This window comes from Lampris incognitus, chromosome 8, assembly GCF_029633865.1.
Source record: "Lampris incognitus isolate fLamInc1 chromosome 8, fLamInc1.hap2, whole genome shotgun sequence".
In the NCBI taxonomy this organism is placed as follows: Eukaryota; Metazoa; Chordata; class Actinopteri; order Lampriformes; family Lampridae; genus Lampris; species Lampris incognitus.
Genome location: NC_079218.1, coordinates 11,930,241 through 11,948,741, shown reverse-complemented (window position 1 = coordinate 11,948,741; position 18,501 = coordinate 11,930,241). Strand labels below are relative to the sequence as shown.

Sequence of the window (18,501 nt, the reverse complement as noted above, 5' to 3'; positions counted from 1 at the left end):
GATGAGCAGGCAGGAAAATCCAAAACAGGTGCTGAAAAGGACACAGAATCAAACCATATTATTCATGCGCCAACACAAACATGCAAATGAGACGAGCCGTGCAACGAGCGCCGTGCCGAGTCCTCCGTACCCACCCACCCCCCCCCCGCCCTCTTACCTGCCCAGCAGGCGAAGCTTGCGAGGCCCGTATTTGTCCATGACGATGCCCAGAGGCAGCGTGATGGCCGACAGCAGGAAGGAGCCCACGGTGAAGGCCAGGTTCAGCATCTCGTCCTGCTCTTTGCAGATCAGCCAGCCGTTCATCCTCAAGGGGCCGTCCAAGGGCACCAGGGGTCGAATCTCCACCCCGTCGCCCAGGCCCACCACTCCGCTCTCAGACTCGTAGTAGTCGGCGTACTCGTCATCGGCGGCGGGCGTGACCATCGGCAGGGTGAGGTTGTAGGAAGTGCCGTTACCTGCAAGATGTGGTGACAGAAAGAAAAACAAGGTTTTTTTTTTTATCTTTCCCCCTTTTTCTCCCCAATTGTACCTGGCCAATCACCCCGCTTTCTGAGCCATCCCGGTCACTGCTCCACCCCCCTCTGCCGATCCGGGGAGGGTTACAGACTACCCACATGCCTCCTCCGATACATGTGGAGTCACCAGCCGCTTCTTTTCACCTGACAGTGAGGAGTTTCACCAGGGGGACGTAGTGTGTGGGAGGATCACGCTATTCCCCCAGTTCAACCCCCCCCCCCGAACAGGTGCCCCGACCGAACAGAGGAGGCGCTGGTACAGTGACCAGGACACATACCCACATCCGGCTTCCCACCAAAGGTACGGCCAATTGTGTCTGCAGGTGCGCTCGACCAAACCGGAGGTAACACGGGTATTCGAACTGGTGTCACAACATGATCTTCTCGGGGTAAATATTTTCCCGGCTGAGGCACCCTTGTCGCATTTTTTAGCGCGTTTTTAGGTAGCTAACAATCTGCCCGTTTGAAAAGCTCGCGAAACACAGCCTTTGTGGCAAAATAATGTTAATATTATATATTTTTTTTAGAGATAATGAAAATATTATTCAAGCTTGACGCAATCAAGTTTGTTAGTCAGTTTGTTAGTCAGTCTATGTCCTGGCTAAATTACTGCAAGGTATACAATACGTGAAATTCTGTACGTTGCCGCGAAGTCCCGCGACGCGATCTTTTTAAACCGGCAGAACATTAGCTACCTAAAAATACGACAAGGCGGCCTTAGCCGGGAAACCCCGAGAAGATGGTGGAGTGACGCCGGAGATCCCCGTGTTGGTAGGCAACGGGGTAGACCGCTACGCCACCGAGACACCCCATAAAAACACACAAGTTTAAGGTGCTGAATGCGTTTTATGCTCATACACTCACATCCTCCCCATGGCATGTGTTTATCAGCTATCCGCCAATACACAGATGAGGGAAAAATGCTCCCAAAATTACATCAAACGAAGGAGAAGATGCTGGTGTATCCTGCATAAGCCCTTTGCCTATATGCGCCTTATACATATGTGCCTGCTATTAGGAGAAACATGACATTTCTGCATCTACTGGGACTTGTTTGTCAGAGGAAACAGTTTGGAGTGGGGTGGCCAGAGAGGGGCCGGTGATTTTGGTGGGGTTGTTAAAACACGTGGGGTATATTCTCTACAGTACACCGGCAGCCCGTGTGGTTGTGGAATCAGAAGGATGAGGAGCCATGATTCGGTAAATTAATGCAAATGAATATTTGGATATGATAGAATAAAAATCCCATTTGAAGTCAGAAAATTAGAAGTTTTGCAGAGACTTTTATGGTAGTTTGTGTATTTGTGGATAATTTGACGGCGGAGTAATGAAATATAAACTTGTATGTTGATATAGAGAATGTGGCAACAAATTTCTTCGAGAAAAATAATCTATCTATGTATCTATCCATCCATCCACCCATCCATCCATCTATCTATTGATCTAACCCATCCATCCACACATCTATCTATCTATCTGTCTGTCTGTCTGTCTATCTATCTATTTAATTCAATATGTGCTTTATTGGCATGACATACATTTGTGTACATATTGCCAAAGCATGTAAAACAACAACACAATACAACAATGATTATAATATTATAATCATTATATTATATTATAATATCTATCTATCTATCTATCTATCTATCTATCTATCTATCTATCTATCTATCTATCTATCTATCTATCTGTCTGTCTGTCTGTATGTCTATCTATCTACCTACCTACCTACTCTGTCAGACAGTTTGAGACACGTGACCTGACCCCAAAAACAAAATCAGCATCTAATTTTTCCACTTGAAATGTTTTGGCGGTAACAGACGCTGCCAACCCGTTTGCCCTCTCTGCCAACACATCAGCCGACACAATCCGACAGCCGTCAAGAAATTCCAAAGTTTATTGGTCGAGAGAGACGGGGAATTATGTTGGCAAGGTGCAACCCTGTAACACGCGTCCCATCGCTACAGTATGACCCAATTCCTGAGCAGTCATAAATCTGTTACAGTCTAACTAAGAACAAAACGTGATTGTAACATGAAAGCAGGGCAGCTTGGGAATATTGTTAATCGTGTGTTAGGAGGCCCTGCAGGGCCTCCTGTCCTGTTTGACGATGACAACTCTGCTTCTTCACAAGTTCCTGATAGGTCCCCGGCCGATGGCACGTGCACATGAACGCCAGAACGGATACGCACACATGCACACACAAACACATGCACGCACACACACACACACACACAAGCTCTACCCATGTGAGCCATAAGTCATCGTGTAGTGCAAACACTTCGCCGCCGGAGCTGACCAAGCACCAGTGAGCCACACCTTGACCTTGTACTCGATAGACAGAGCACAAGGTGCGAGGAGCCACGACAATCTAACCTAAAATGCTGCCCGGGCAATTTCATTACACATCCAGCACCACGAGCAAAGGGCAAAGTTAATACCCATCCACCCACCCACCCACATGTGTGTGTGTGTGTGTGTTAAGTTTGCCCTGATTAAAAACACAAAACTAAGAAGTTTCTGAAGAAACACTGTAAGAATATTTTAAGCTGCCTCTTAACTGCGGCTCTCCATCTATTGAATATATGTTCTTCAGTGGAAAGTAAAAAATGTTCACAAGACTGAAAATTCTTGTGATTTTTTTTTTTTTGGGCTACAGCAACCTTTATTTTCATTACTTCCCACATTTTAATTTAAGATAAAAGTAGATGAGACATTTCAAAATTAATTTCTGATTAAAGAGACATAATCATGATTTATAACATTATTTCCCTTAGCTAGCTAGGCTAGATAGACACATTGTGGTCACTAACAGACCATCTAAGAATGTGACAATTCACTTCCTGGTTTGCCGATAGGCTGCATTGTTAAAGAAAGTGTAAATAACAATGCTACATACAGCTGTATAATGTAGAATTGCTATTCACAGATTATTCAGGAGTGACGTCAATGGCGGACACAACTAGGGCACCAGAGGAATGCTCAGTATCATGGCTGCTAACGGTGTCTTGCCGCTACAACGATCCATTCACCTCCTCACATGCATCAGTTTCACACCTGCACTCCACACTGTGGATCTCTCTTTTTCTGTGGCATCATCACCCCCTCGTTGAGGTACTCAGCAGAGACAAGCATGTGTGGTGACCCCATGTGAAACGTCATGACGCGTGTGATAGCAAAATGCCAAAGGCCTTCCTGAGGGAACTGGCTTGGCACCCCGTCGCTAGCTAAGGAGCAACGTGAGAGCGAGCAGCTGGCTGACACACAAGAAGAGGTGATGGAGGAAACCTGCACGTGAGCTGTGGCAAAGACGGGTGAAACTCCGGTTGGTGTTCAACAACATGACAAAGCACACAGAAGTGTTTCTTCATCGGCAAGCCGCAGAATTGCTTATTCAGGGAAATGGTAAAGTCACGTTATCTCCAGTCTCATTCCTGACCTCTGATTAGCGCCGAGCTAGTGCTATCTGCAGCTGCAGCCATAAGCAGATAGAACAGAGGATACTGTGTGCATTTCACCTCTTATTTCACATGTATAAGTCAATCCTTGTGTATATATCTGCAGATTGTTGTGTTGTAGTGTTGTTATTCTATGTTAAGTACACTGACAGAACCACGAAACCAGAGTCCAATTCCATGTAGTGCAAACCTACATGGCCAATAAACACGATTCTGATTCTGATTCTGGTTTGTGCGTTTGTGTGTTCCCTTACAAAACACTGGCATACTGTAGGCATATTATGTCAAAGTATACTTAAGTATACTTTAAAATTTGTTGAAACTGTACTTATGAGTGCACAGAAATATAAATGAGGCCAACGTTTCATTTAAAGTATCAGTATATGTTTTGCAAAAGTGCAAAGTATTCGACAAGTCTGGAAGCGGAAGTGAAGTTTAAGTACATTACTCTCAAGTTCACCTTTTGTGAGTGCAACAAAAGTAAAACAGAAGTTCACTTGCTCGTTTTCAGTTTAAAAGAGGCACACTAAAGGTGCAATAAGGGCAGCCAGCATCCTTGTCTGGGTTTGTATTTTGGACTGAACCTGTCCAGGTAGTGTTAAGTTCTTTTCTAGCAAAATAAATTTCTGACATACCTAAAAAAGAAAGAAAGGGCATATTGCCCTCCAATACATTTCTATACCATCTAATAATAACATGTTAATGTATCTGACACACAGCCAGCTGATGGAGCAACTGTACAAATGAAAACCTTAACAAGGTTGTGAGAAGATATGATGAAACATCTCTCATGGAGGTGGTGAGGGGGCAATATGGACACGAGAGAGGAGAAACGTGGAGATGATGAGCGCGATTAACAGAACAGTTCAGAAAAAAGATATGTATAAATATAAAGCAGATAGTCATGCGTCACATCTCATGTATTAGTCAGTCAATCAGTCGACAGAATATTAATCGATTATTAATCATCTTGGTCATCTATTAATTAAAGCTACCAAACGTTTGCTGGTTACATCTTCTCAAATACTAAAATTTGCTTGCCTTTCTCTGATTTATAACATTATAAGATAAATACTATACAGTTTTTTTTTAGAGCTGCTGGTCAGACTAAAATATATGACTTCAATACATCGTTTTCAGTTTTGTTAACTAGATGATTATTTGATTAAACAAAAAATGATCCATATATTATTTGATGATGAAAATAATTGTTTGTTGCAATACATAGGTTCCTTCCCCACCTTTCTATCAGTCTGAAAACATTTGCTGTCAGAAATCGCTCCCTTATTTGCTATAGTACACTGTAGTCACCGTTCTCCATTTTATTGACGTGTCTGAACTCTAACTGTAAAATTTGTTCACTATTTAGTATTTTTTTTAAAATATCCCACAATGCAACTGAAAATGTAGCGTCCAACTTATGTGCAATATTTTATGCAAAAAAATACCACAATGCAATGCTTTGCTTCTTCTCCGCGCTGCTTGTGCACTCTTCACCATGAAATAGTGTCTGAAATCTTCATCTAACACGTACTATACAGAGTACACGATTGGGTGTTTCATATGTAGGGAATAGCGAATGAGTGAGTGAGAGCATGACTGTGGACACAGCTAGTCCTGAGCCCTGTTTATACCTGGTAGTAACATACGTCTAGGGTGATCCCATCACAAGTGGACAGCTCTAAGTACTTCAGTTCACACCTGGCATTAGAATGTGTCCCCACATGCGTCTCAAGTGACCATTTGTGACCACTTCCCCACTCTATATGCAAATTAACACGTAGATAATTTCACCTTGCAAAGACCAAATGCATTGTTGCAACATCTGTTTATATGGATGGGGTATATCTGTTTATAAGTGGGGATACCTGCAGCCAGTTGAGACTGAAGAACTCAGGTGAGTGATGGAACGATTCTCCCAATAAAGATTGTGTCCAAATGAACTGATTCAACTTTCTGAGCACGCACAAAGACTTCTTGTTGTTTCACACTTTAATATGGTCTTTTCAGACGGGGAGCGATTGATGCACCTAAGTAATTCATTTTGAATGAGAGGCGAGCAGGCAGGTAGGGAGGCATGGGCAATCTGTCAGGTGGAGCGACAAGCGGGCACCATCCCATGAAGTGTCGCAGTCGTGCTCGTCTCATGCACAAGCCCACTGCCAGAGTTGAATTGTCTTGAACTTTTTTCTACGTGACACGCAGTGTCACCCCACAAAATGGACATGAGACTGATCCTTGCCATGTAAACTTAACTAAACTAATTTGAAACTTAGTAGGTATGTTGTTTAGTTATAGACTCAATTCCTATAGTTGTACCGGCAGGGATGCAGTAGTGCACAGAAGTCTTCCATGGTAACCATGCGTAGAGCGCCTGGCATTAACGTGTGGAGCGCTTGTCTGCCTGTCTATTCACATGAGTACATTGAGACCCCGCGGATCCAAGCAAGTGCGCAGGCGGAGTGTCGCTTACCGTCTGAAAAGACCATAATATGATGCCATTGGTGCACGAATGAGTCCGTACTTCCGCTTACGCAGAGGATGTCGGTTGAGTAGCTGGTCCATCAATTTTGCCCAGGACACATTCGTGTACATGCTGTTAAAAGAATATGGCCATATGTGGCCCAGACCACCTCCAAATGTGGTCTGAGCGATCGATCTCAATGCGTCCTCAAAATGCGTTTTGGATGCGTTCACACCTGTACTTAAGAGCTGTCCACTTGTGACTGGATCATCCAAGACGCATGTTAATGTCAGGTGTAAACAGGGCATTTTGTCGTTACTTGAACAAATCTATCATACAAGATTTTTTTTTGGTCAAACTGCTCAATTGACTGTTTTTCACATGTGGATTAACACAAACACTTTGCATACACATAAGTAATACACCCCCTCCAATATTTCAGTATCACAAAACCAGAAAATAAAGCAACTTCTAGCAGATGTAACTCACGTCCTCTGGGTGGGAACAGCCCGTCTCAGGCAGGCTGTGCAAGCCGTCATGCAAAGCATCATGGGATATTAGACGAGGCCACAAGGTCTCCAAACCCACTGTGACTCCTGCGCCAACTCACATGAATTATCCGGACCGAATCCAACACCCAGCTGCCGTCTAACGTACGGCACGCCAACTCCATCCTCCTTCCTCTCCTTTACCTCTGTTTTCTTTCAGCCTCAGCAGTTCTCTGTTCATTCACTTTATCAGTTTTAGCAGCTTTTCCTCTGTGTCTCTCTTGCCCATTTATCTTTATAAATGGACTTTACACTTCTAAATTATTGGTAATAAATCCCCCCGCGGATCTTTTTGTCCCTTGATCTGAGTTTCACGTGCCTGAGAGGAGTTAAGCTGATGTGGGTGTTTTGTTTTTCTCAGTGTTACCTAATCAGAATGAGGTAAGCCGGCCTTGGTGGTCATACATAAGCCACCCATAACAGTAGTGGGTTGCTTTGGGTCTTTACTGAGGAAAAAAAACAAAAACAAAACAACATCAATCTAGAAATATTCACATTTTAAGAAGAAAAGAGTGAAACTTAAGCCCGTTGCTGTTAAACAACTAGTCTTGCTGTTACATCTAAGGTTGTGTTCAGACACGAGGCGAAGTGTCACTAAGGTTGCTGCTGGTTTTTTGTTTTTTTGTTGTTGTTGTTGCTTCCTCCAAATAGCTACGATTTGCTTACAACATTGTAGCCATAGCTGAATATATAATTCATCGTTTCATGTGGAATTTATCAATGCGTTTTTCACTGGGACAGGTACTGTCGGGTACAGACGCTAAAATTACATGCTAACCCGAGAGACGCTAAGAAAACATGCTAACCTGAGGAACGCTAAGATAACATGCTAACCCGAGAGACGTTAAGATAACATGGTAACCTGAGAGACGCTAATATAAAATGCTAACCTCAGAGACTTTAAGACAGCGGTCGGGAACCTATGGCTCGCGAGCCATATATGGCTCTTCCGGTGATGGCATATGGCTCCCAGACAATTTTGAGTTGAAAATTATTTTTTTTTCAAAAAAATCAGTTTGGAACTGATTTTGAAATACTTGTGATATTTCTTAATAATACTGTGTCATTTTAAAGTAAACAGAAATTAGTTTTGAAGATAAATTTCACGGGTCACGGGTCACCCGTGGGTCGGGTCGGGAACCAATGGCTCGCGAGCATGTCCGGGTCATTGTAAAGGTGAAGAAATCAATTTTATCAGATAGCCAACTAGCTTATCCGCTTCAACCCTTGTAACGGAAAAGATGGCGAAAAGAAAAAAAGACGATGATTACCGTGCATTCCAGGCTGCGTGGACAGAGGAATTTGCATTTGTGGAGAGAGCAGGATCTGCGGTATGTCTAATATGCAATGATAAAATTGCATCGATGAAACGGTCAAATATAAAGCGGCACTTCGATACGCACCATGCTTCATTTGCATGGAAATATCCAGCGGGGGACAGCAGGAAAAGGGCATGCGAGGAGCTACAGCGGAGAGTGCAGACGAGTCAGCAGCAACTACGTGTGTGGACCAAGCAAGGTGACGGGAATTCCGCTAGCTTTGCGGGTGCTTTGGCAATAGTAAGGAATGGAAAGTCATTCACAGATGGCGAGTATGCCAAAACATTCATGCTTGATGTGGCCAATGAACTGTTTGATGACTTCCCAAATAAAGACAAGATAATCAAACGAATAAAAGACATGCCCCTGTCAGCAAGAACTGTGCACGATCGTAGCATCATGATGGCAAATCAAGTCGAGGAAACACAAATTAAGGACATAAACGCCGGGACATACTTTTCTCTCGCGTTAGATGAGTCAACAGACGTTAGCCATCTATCTCAGTGCAGTATCATTGCCAGGTATGCTGCAGGTGACACACTGCGTGAGGAAAGCTTGGCTGTTTTGCCAATGAAAGGGACAACAAGAGGAGAGGATTTATTCATGTCTTTCATGGAGTTTGCTAAAGAAAAAAAACTACCGATGGATAAACTTATTTCTGTCTGTACTGATGGTGCACCCTGTATGTTGGGGAAGAACAAAGGATTTGTAGCGCTTCTCCGTGAACATGAAAAGAGAGCCATCCTAAGTTTTCATTGCATCCTGCACCAGGAGGCGCTTTGCGCTCAGACGTGTGGCCAGGAGCTTGGCGAGGTGATGTCTCTGGTCATTCGAGTGGTCAACTTTATTGTTGCCCGAGCTTTAAATGATCGCCAGTTTAAAGCTCTGTTAGAAGAAGTTGGGAATCATTATCCCGGTCTGCTTTTACACAGCAACGTGCGTTGGTTGTCAAGGGGGAAGGTGCTCAGCCGTTTTGCAGCTTGCCTGAGTGAAATCCGGACTTTTCTTGAAATGAAAGGCGTCAAGCATCCTGAGCTAGACAACACTGACTGGCTCCTGCAGTTTCACTATCTCGTGGACATAACTGGCCATCTGAACCAGCTCAATGTGAAAATGCAAGGTATTGGAAATACAATCTCATCCCTTCAACAAGCAGTGTTTGCATTTGAAAGCAAGCTGGAAGTCTTTCTCAGGGACATTGAAACAGGTCGTCTTCTGCACTTTGAAAGACTGCAACAATTTAGAGATGCATGCTTAGCAAGTGACTCCACTCAACATCTGGATCTCCAGCAGCTAGCTGGCTTTACGTTCAATCTCCTGCAGTCATTCAAAGCACGTTTTGGAGAATTTTGTGCGCGCACTGGTCTTTTCAAGTTCATCACTCATCCACATGAGTGTGCAGTGGACAAAATCGACCTGACATGCATCCCCGGGGTCTCTATCGGAGACTTTGAGCTGGAAGTTGCTGACCTGAAGGCATCAGACATGTGGATGAGTAAGTTCAAGTCACTTAATGGAGAGTTGGAAAGTCTTGCGCGACAGCGAGCAGAGCTGGCGAGGGAACACAAGTGGACAGAAATGAAAAATCTTCAACCTGAAGACCAGCTGATTCTTAAAACTTGGAACGAGCTTCCTGTGACATACCACACAATGCAGCGTGTGAGTATTGCCGTATTGACCATGTTTGGCTCTACATATGCATGTGAACAGTCTTTCTCGCATATGAGGAACATTAAGACCAACCTACGCTCACGTTTAACTGATGGAAGCCTCAACGCCTGCATGAAGCTCAACCTCACCACGTATGAACCAGACTACAAGGCCATCAGCAAAACCATGCAGCACCAGAAGTCGCATTAAAAGTAAGACATATTTAATTTATTATACGTTAAAAATACTATATGGCTCTCAATGAAATATATTTAGAAATATTTGGCTTTTATGGCTCTCCCAGTCAAAAAGGTTCCCGACCCCTGCTTTAAGATAACATGCTAACCTGAGGAACGCTAAGATAACATGCTAACCTGAGAGACGCTAAGATAACATGCTAACCCGAGAGACGTTAAGATAACATGCTAACTCGAGAGACGCTAAAATAACATGCTAACCTGAGAGACGCTAATATAACATGCTAACCCGAGAGACGCTAAGATAACACGCTAACCCGAGAGACGTTAAGATAACATGCTAACCCGAGAGACGTTAAGATAACATGCTAACCTGAGGAACGCTAAGATAACATGCTAACCTGAGAGACGCTACTATAACATGCTAACCTGAGAGACTTTAAGATAACATGCTAGCTTGAGAGACGCTAACATAACATGCTAGCCTGGGTGGTGATCGTTGGAATCGACGCGTTCCCTTGCATGCGCCAAATGTGCGCGCGCAGATTGTGAGGCAAAAAGGGACCACGAGTCTTGCGTTTGGAAACGTTACTACGTTCATTTCGACGAGATCACCGCGGAGAAACCGATTTTAAACGAAACGCCTCACAGTTGTTGCGCTGTCGGTCGCACAAATCGTAAAGATGGTTAAAAACAAGCAACTGCCCAGAAGAGCAAATATCAAACGCGAAGATCTGTGGAGAACATTTCATACCTGGTATGTATCCGTTTCTTACACAAATAAGTATTGTGACGTACGTAACAGCTCCAAATGAGATACTGTCCTAGCAGAGCAACTAACGAACCAAAGTCTGAGTCGTTAATGCCTGGCCTTCCTCAAGTTTGACAACGATTCCGTCAGCTTTGCGTCATGATGTTTGACGTCATCATTTGACTCCAGCCTCGATCTCATAACCGTACAAACAATTCAACTTTTGTTGAATACGAACACTTCAATCGTACAAACAATTAAACTACGAGGGCTTACCACTGATTTTATTAAGCAAAACTTGTTTCTCTTCGATGGTGAAAGCAGTCTCGGCCATGTTTTGACCCACGTTCTGCGCGCGCATCTGCAGCTTTTACGTCACATGATAAGAGGTCTATGGAAATGAACAGAGTGAACCTTCCAGATAAGCACCAAAACAAATCCTGCAAATCACCAGCTGATTGTGTACGCTTAAAAAAAGTCAGGATGCCAAAAATAATTTTGAGAAATTATTAAAACTGAGGAAGAAAAACCCCAATCAACTGATTTTCCCAGGACAGGGCGCAGCTTCGCGACGTCACCATTCTCTCTCTCTCTCTCTTGTTTTCCTTCTCCTTCATTAGCATCTCTGTCCGTCTCTGTCAGGCCACATCCTGACTGAGACAAGTGACTTTTAGATGGACAGAAACTCAGGGAACTCCTTTCCTTCAGTGACTAAGAAAAAAAAATCCTTTCAATCAGCAAACCAACTCGTCTACCAGTTTCTTCTCAACAAGTCAGCTGCCATGTTGTTTGATTTAGCCAAGCTGTGTCATTTTGTGTGTTTATGTGTGCGTGTGAGAGAGAAGGCCTATAGCCTAGTTTTATGAGAAAGTGGCCTCTTTCCTAATTTGGACCCCACCTCTACCTCCGCCGCCACCTCTCCCTGTTCCCTCCTCCAATTTAAGTGATCAAATTTAACCTCCTCAAGTCCCAGGGCCCCTGTAGAGGAGGACACCTATTCTTCCTGCAGAAGGGAACTAAAAAAGCAGCAGTGTTGGATTACACTGAGTGAAAAGGGGTTTCGTTCAGCTGAGACACAGACCGACTGGATGACAACACTGATAGCAGCATTAGCATGTGCAGTAAAACCTCCACCCCAACCAGGGCTGAACAACATTTCAGTCCAATAAAAATCACCACTTTCAGAGGCCCATTTGCAAAGAATTGATCATTCTAGTAATGAATAGGGTGATTTTTGGGGGGGGGGGGACAGGTGTCCCAGAAATCATTGAATCAGACTAAATTATAGATTGTTCGTCAAATGCTTTAAAATATTTTTCCTCAAGAGTTTTAACAAACAAAAAAAGTTGACCTTGCTGGATTTCATTTCTCAGCAAGCAATGAGAGTTTTGGCATAATGACTGACATGCCTTATCAACTGCATCTTTTGCATTGTGACTATTGCACATGTGTACAACGCAACGTTGATTTTGAAAGGACATTATCGTTCATTCCTACTACCAACCCTCTCTTAACCACATGGCTTGCTCTGGAGGTTTTCCCAGTAGTGAGATTCTCAGGAAAAACCACATGTTTGTATATAAACCTAAAGTCAACTGGCTATCTTTACACACGCACATCAAAATATCCTCTGATTAAAGCTTGTCTACAAAAACTCTCTGTAACTTTCTGCAAACAAAATCTGCTGCTTCAGCATCCCGTTCTGTCGACCGTATTCTGTTGAAAACACTCACTTGGCTTATCATCACTTCTGTCAGCTGAGACTGTAAGAGACTGCAAGAGACGGCAAAGTTGAGCAATTTCATTGCCACGTCAGCTTTAAGACCTCAACCTCACACATTCTCGCAGACCACACCCTTTTCTCACCACTAACATCTGTTATCACCCATTTAAGTTATTATTTTCTGTTGTTCAATCTGCCACAGGTTATGATTTCCCAATCATGACTGCTTGTTTGCACGTTTTTATCTGTCTTCTTATGCATTTCACGTGCATATTTGTTTCTATCTCCTTTTCTCCACTACCCCCTTTCCTCAAAAGACGCCCTGTATGATAAAGTCAGTCCAGGTTTCACCCCCCCCCCCCAGAATATCAACATGTGAGATGTTTGTGTGCAACGTCGACTTCTGTCATTCCTAAATGATATGACCTACACTGTCCTGTACCAGGCCTCTCAAATCCACTAAAACCTGAATTTATTGGTCCTGTTTATGGAGTGTGACTCACCTTCTTCCTCGTTGCACAGGTACGAGTAGAAACCCTCCGACTTCAGCATGATGAGCAGCGATCCCCATCCCAGCAGCACGGCGGAGAACAGCAGATTCTCGATGACGGCGGTGACCGCCATCCACCAGCGGCGGGCGAAGGCCGTGGCCAGGGTCGGAGCCATGGTCCCGGGAGAGAGGTGGAAAGATTACGAGAGGATAGCAAGGGATGATGAAGATAGAGGATTCAGAGAGAGAGAGAGAGAGAGAGATGGAAGGCGGTGTACAGGTGAGAGAAGAGAAAAGGTTGGACGTCTGGATGACCGCTCAGCAGGTGCTAGTCTGCAGAGAGAACAGGAGTTTCTATAGTTAGCCTTTTTGTTGCAGTCAAGCATGCAGGGCGGGATGGGGACACCTTCTGACATTGAGATTTCAAGATAAAGACGAGAAACTTTGATCCCTGACTCATGATCTGTACCAACCGTATCAACGAGCTGATACGGTGGTCTGTGCAAAATGCTGTGTAAGAGGGCCGATGATAACTGACAAGATCAGATGTGCTGATGTTTCCTGACTGAATTCCTTGACATGCATCACGTGATGGTATTTTTCTCTGATTTGCTTTTTCCCCGAGTTTGTCATCATCTGAGTCAGGGGTCTAAGGACAGGGGGCAGCTGTTCATTCTGCTAATCGTAGCTGTGGTTGTTAAGCCGTTTGGGACACATTTGTGATTGTTGGCTTTTCAAATAAACTTGACTCAAAAACTTATTTTGGGCATGACTGTCACAGTCAAAGCATCTACTGTCCCTTACAGCGAAATTAGTTTGCAGCCAGTATAATAAAACTCTCACACAAAAACAAAACATACAAAGACCGAGGCAGAACTGACAACAGGACAAAGTGGGCAAGGAGGACCAAAGGAGTTCAAATATAGAGACCACGGAATCAAGCGATCTGCAGACAACAGATGAATACTATCTGCCATTTAACAACTGAATGGCAGTGGGGACAAAGGAAGCCTTGTATCTCTTAGTCCTAATACAGGACATCCTCAACCGACGACCCGAGGGTAACGGCTCAAACTCTGGCGGAAGGGGGTGACCTTGGCACTCCAGAAGGGAAGTAGCCTTTCTGAACACCTTCCCTTTAAAAAGGTCAGTAAGCTGGGCTTGGCTTCTCCCTGACATCTTGCTAGCCCATTTGATGAAGCCGTTTTTTATTGGCCAGAGTCAAGTCACCAAACCAAGCAACAATACGGTACATTGAAACTGTTCCAATAAAACCTGTATAAAAGAGAGTCATCATCTGGTAGGAGACAGTAAATGGCCACATTTTCATCAGGAAAAAAAGTTGTTGGTGCTTTCATAAGATATTGACACAGCAGAAAAAGTTGATGCAGATATCATGAGACGTGCAGTGTTCGTTTCCCTAAAACAGTGGAATACGTTCAGAAACTTGTTTCACTTTGCTGTAATGTAGCCTTTAAGACCAGTTAATGACGACATTTAGGTTATATCACCAGATTACCACAACCACAATCCCACAACACATCTAGTCTGACATTACCATATATCCATATTATATCCATATTATACCCATATTATATCCACATTATATCCATATTATAGCCACGTTATATCCATATTATATCCACATTATATCCATATTATATCCACATATCCATATTATATCCATATTATACCCATATTATATCCACATTATATCCACATTATATCCACATTATATCCACATATCCATATATCCATATTATATCCATATTATACCCATATTATATCCATATTATATCCACATTATATCCACGTTATATCCATATTATATCCATATTATACCCATATTATATCCACATTATATCCATATTATATCCACATATCCGTATTATATCCATTTTATACCCATATTATATCCATGTTATATCCATATTATATCCACATTATATCCACATATCCATATATCCATATTATATCTATATTATACCCATATTATATCCATATTATATCCACATTATATCCATATTATATCCACATATCCATATTATATCCATATTATACCCATATTATATCCACGTTACATCCATATTATACCCATATTATATCCACATTATATCCATATTATATCCACATATCCATATTATATCCACATTATATCCACATTATATTCATATTATATTTTCATTATATCCATATTATACCCATATTATATCCACATTATATCCACATTATACCCATATTATATCCATATTATACCCATATTATATCCATATTATATCCACATTATACCCATATTATATCCATATTATATCCATATTATATCCACATTATATCCATATTATACCCATATTATATTTTCATTATATCCATATTATATCCAGTCCATATTATATCCATATCATAACCACATTATATCCACATTATATCCATATTATATCCACATTATAACCACATTATATCCATATTATATTTTCATTATATCCAGTCCATATTATATCCCCATTATATTTTCATTATATCCATATTATATCCAGTCCATATTATATCCATATTACATTTTCATTATATCCACATTATATCCATATTACATTTTCATTATATCCACATTATATCCACATTATATCCATATTATATCGGTATGTTCAGCAGAGATTTGACTGGGTTCTTTGATGTGGTGTCTCACAGTAGATGGACACCAGGCTGAGATAACGAAGGTAAGACACTCTTAATTACACAACTAACTCCTTCATGTGGAAGCGGCTAGTGAAATATTAACATGCCGGGGGACATGTCTTGCTCATGCCAGGACAAAGATCATTACACCAAATTACTAAAGCTGCAAACGATGCAGAAGCTGAGTCGACATTTTCACGAGCTGTCAGCCCAGAGTCGTCACACCGTTTCCTGGTAAAGGCAAACTGGTCCAAACTGGACCCAGAAAAGTGGGACTCCCTCAATGGTCCCACATCTACTGGTACTGAACCCCCACCCCCCGAAACCCCCATTAGACAAACATGAAACGTCCCCACAGACCCTTCCACCCACAGCTATTCTCTCTGATTACTGTAGCGCATCCAACACAACAAAAAAGAGGCACACAATAAACAAATAAGCAGACATCTCTCTCTCTCTCTCTCTCTCTCTCTCTCTCTCTCTCTCTCTCTCTCTCTCTCTCTCTCTCTCTCTCTCTCACTCACTCTCACACACGTGCGCGCGCGCGCACACACACGTTTGCTGTTCTGTACTTGTGAGCATCCAACTAGTTTACAATGTGTCAGCTGGGACACGATCCTCTTGCAGGTCTCTTTGGATGAACCCGGTCTGCTAAGTGAGTAACCCCCAATGACTCCATATCATCCCCACACCCTCACCTTAGCCTAATGCTGATTCTGACCTTAACCCCTAAACCCCAAATGCTAACCCCAAAAATCGACCACTGAAGAAGTGAGGACCGGCCAACATGTCCTCACCCTGACGGTTAACAACTTCTGTTGGCCTCACAAATATAGAAGTAAGCACGCGCGCGCGCGCGCATGCACAAAGTATCACCATGAACATGAATCTGTGGGAGACTCGGCATCAAACGGCATCTACCTTAGTGCTGTTCAGCTTCACACACCCGAGGCTGTCCTCAGCCCACACACAGCTCTCCAGAGGGCGGCCGGTGACAGCGAAACACCCATTACCCCAGAAACCCCACTTTATATAGTCCCGCACCACGGCGCCGACCTGCCGTCCCATTGGCTGCGAGGAGGTCCCCGGATGCTGCGTCAGCCAGGAGCAGCCAGACATCTGACAACGGTCCACATCCGTGCACGTGAAGACTTTTAAGATTGCAAGTTAATTCTATCACCGCTCCGCTAAGCGGGGGGCGACCTCTGTAGTGTGATGCTAATTAATTCCTCGGCAGGGCTAATCTAAATGATGAATGATGGCAAACAGCTTTCAATGGGCAAAACAAAAGGGACCTCCTTGGAAGGGGGGAGTCGGGTCGGGTCGGGGGGGGGGTGGGTGGTGGTGGCGGTGGTGGTGATTAGACTAAAAGGAGAAAAAACACACAAACAAGCTGTCAGTCAATGAGAGCCATTGATAAGAGGAGCGCCCATTCACACAAAGACGCGCCCGGTTCGGGCTCACATGACGCGGGTTGCGCAACTCGGATAACAGACAGCAGATAACCGAAGCACCATCTAACGCACGACATATAGAACACGGGACACACAGCAAGCCTGGGAAAAACAACAGCAGGACGGATGACACTTTGTAACGACTTGTCGGTTGTGCGTGTGCGGTGTGTGTGTGTGTGTGTGTGTGTGTGTGTGTGTGTGTGTGTGCGTGTGCGCGCGCGCGTCTGTGCACGTGTGCGTGCGTGTATTTTTATTATCAGGTTTTGCACAAAACAAACGACAATAGTGTCGTCAGAGCATTTACAAAGAGTAAAAAAAAAGTAGACATCCCCTCTATAAAGACACGTGATGAAAAAAAGTGACAACTGACTTGACGCTTTGTCTCTTATTCTGATGGATCGTTTGGTTTCCAATATGTGCACAAAAAAACCCCAAAACTACGCAGCGAGATAACCGAGGCTGGCTATTTAAAAAGCTTTCCCAGCCCACTGAGACAAAAACAAGACCATCAGACCGCTTCAGAGAGTCCTACCTCGCGGCTCGGTTGCAGATACCGGTCTATAGACGAGCTGCCGCTCGCGCTAAACAGTAAAAAAAAAGAAAAGTAGATGCCCCGCGGCACCGTTGCTTCCCACGGTATCTAGAATATGCAGAGCGGAGCTGGAAAGTAAAGCTGTGCGTGTGTGTGTGTGCGCGCGCGCGCGCGTGTGTTTACCTGTGAAGGTGGGTGAAGTCGACAGGGCTGGCACGACGCCGTGTGGTTTGGGTACAACGGCACCGGCTGTGCAGAGCCGAGGACGCGCAGCCGTGCCAACAGACCAGGACGCAGACAGTCTGCACGGTGGGACGCTCCGTCCGCGCAGCAGCAGGTTTAGAGATCCAGCTGGGCTTCGTCCCATCGAACTGGTTGGTAACGTAAAGGTGTTTACTCCACTGCACAAGTTATGGGGGGGTCACATCTAGTTCATTTGGGAAGTCCTGAGGTCCGCGTGCAGTCTGACAGGGCTGCCTTACATGCACACAGGGGTACACCAGGTTTAAACTAACCTGTAAAACTACAGGCCTTCTTTCGTATCAAAGTAATAGCCGAGCAGCAAGTGAGTAGCACAGAGGCTTTCAGTCTAGTTTGGCCCCTTGTGTCCTGGTGTTAAAAGCAAATCAGCATCAAACATCAGAATCGGAGCTCACTTCTCGAATCGCCTCGCGCCAAACAGTGCTGCAAATATTGCAGTTGCAAACAGGATTGCAAAAAGTAT

At 43.7% G+C, this 18,501-nt stretch overlaps 1 protein-coding gene across 1 annotated transcript in view; it reads right to left on the bottom strand.

The window, feature by feature from the left end:
* Positions 1-16,900, bottom strand: part of slc43a2b (solute carrier family 43 member 2b) — a 20,934-nt gene extending 4,034 nt beyond the window's left edge. Inside the window, exons 1-4 of the mRNA XM_056285240.1 lie at positions 16,713-16,900; positions 13,132-13,451; positions 158-455; positions 2-31 (exon numbers count right to left, since the gene is read on the bottom strand). Of these exons, the coding sequence (XP_056141215.1) occupies positions 2-31; positions 158-455; positions 13,132-13,294 (491 nt within the window). The 5' untranslated portion in view covers positions 13,295-13,451; positions 16,713-16,900. The remainder of the gene's footprint in view (position 1; positions 32-157; positions 456-13,131; positions 13,452-16,712) is intronic.
* Between the last annotated feature and the right edge of the window lie 1,601 nt (positions 16,901-18,501).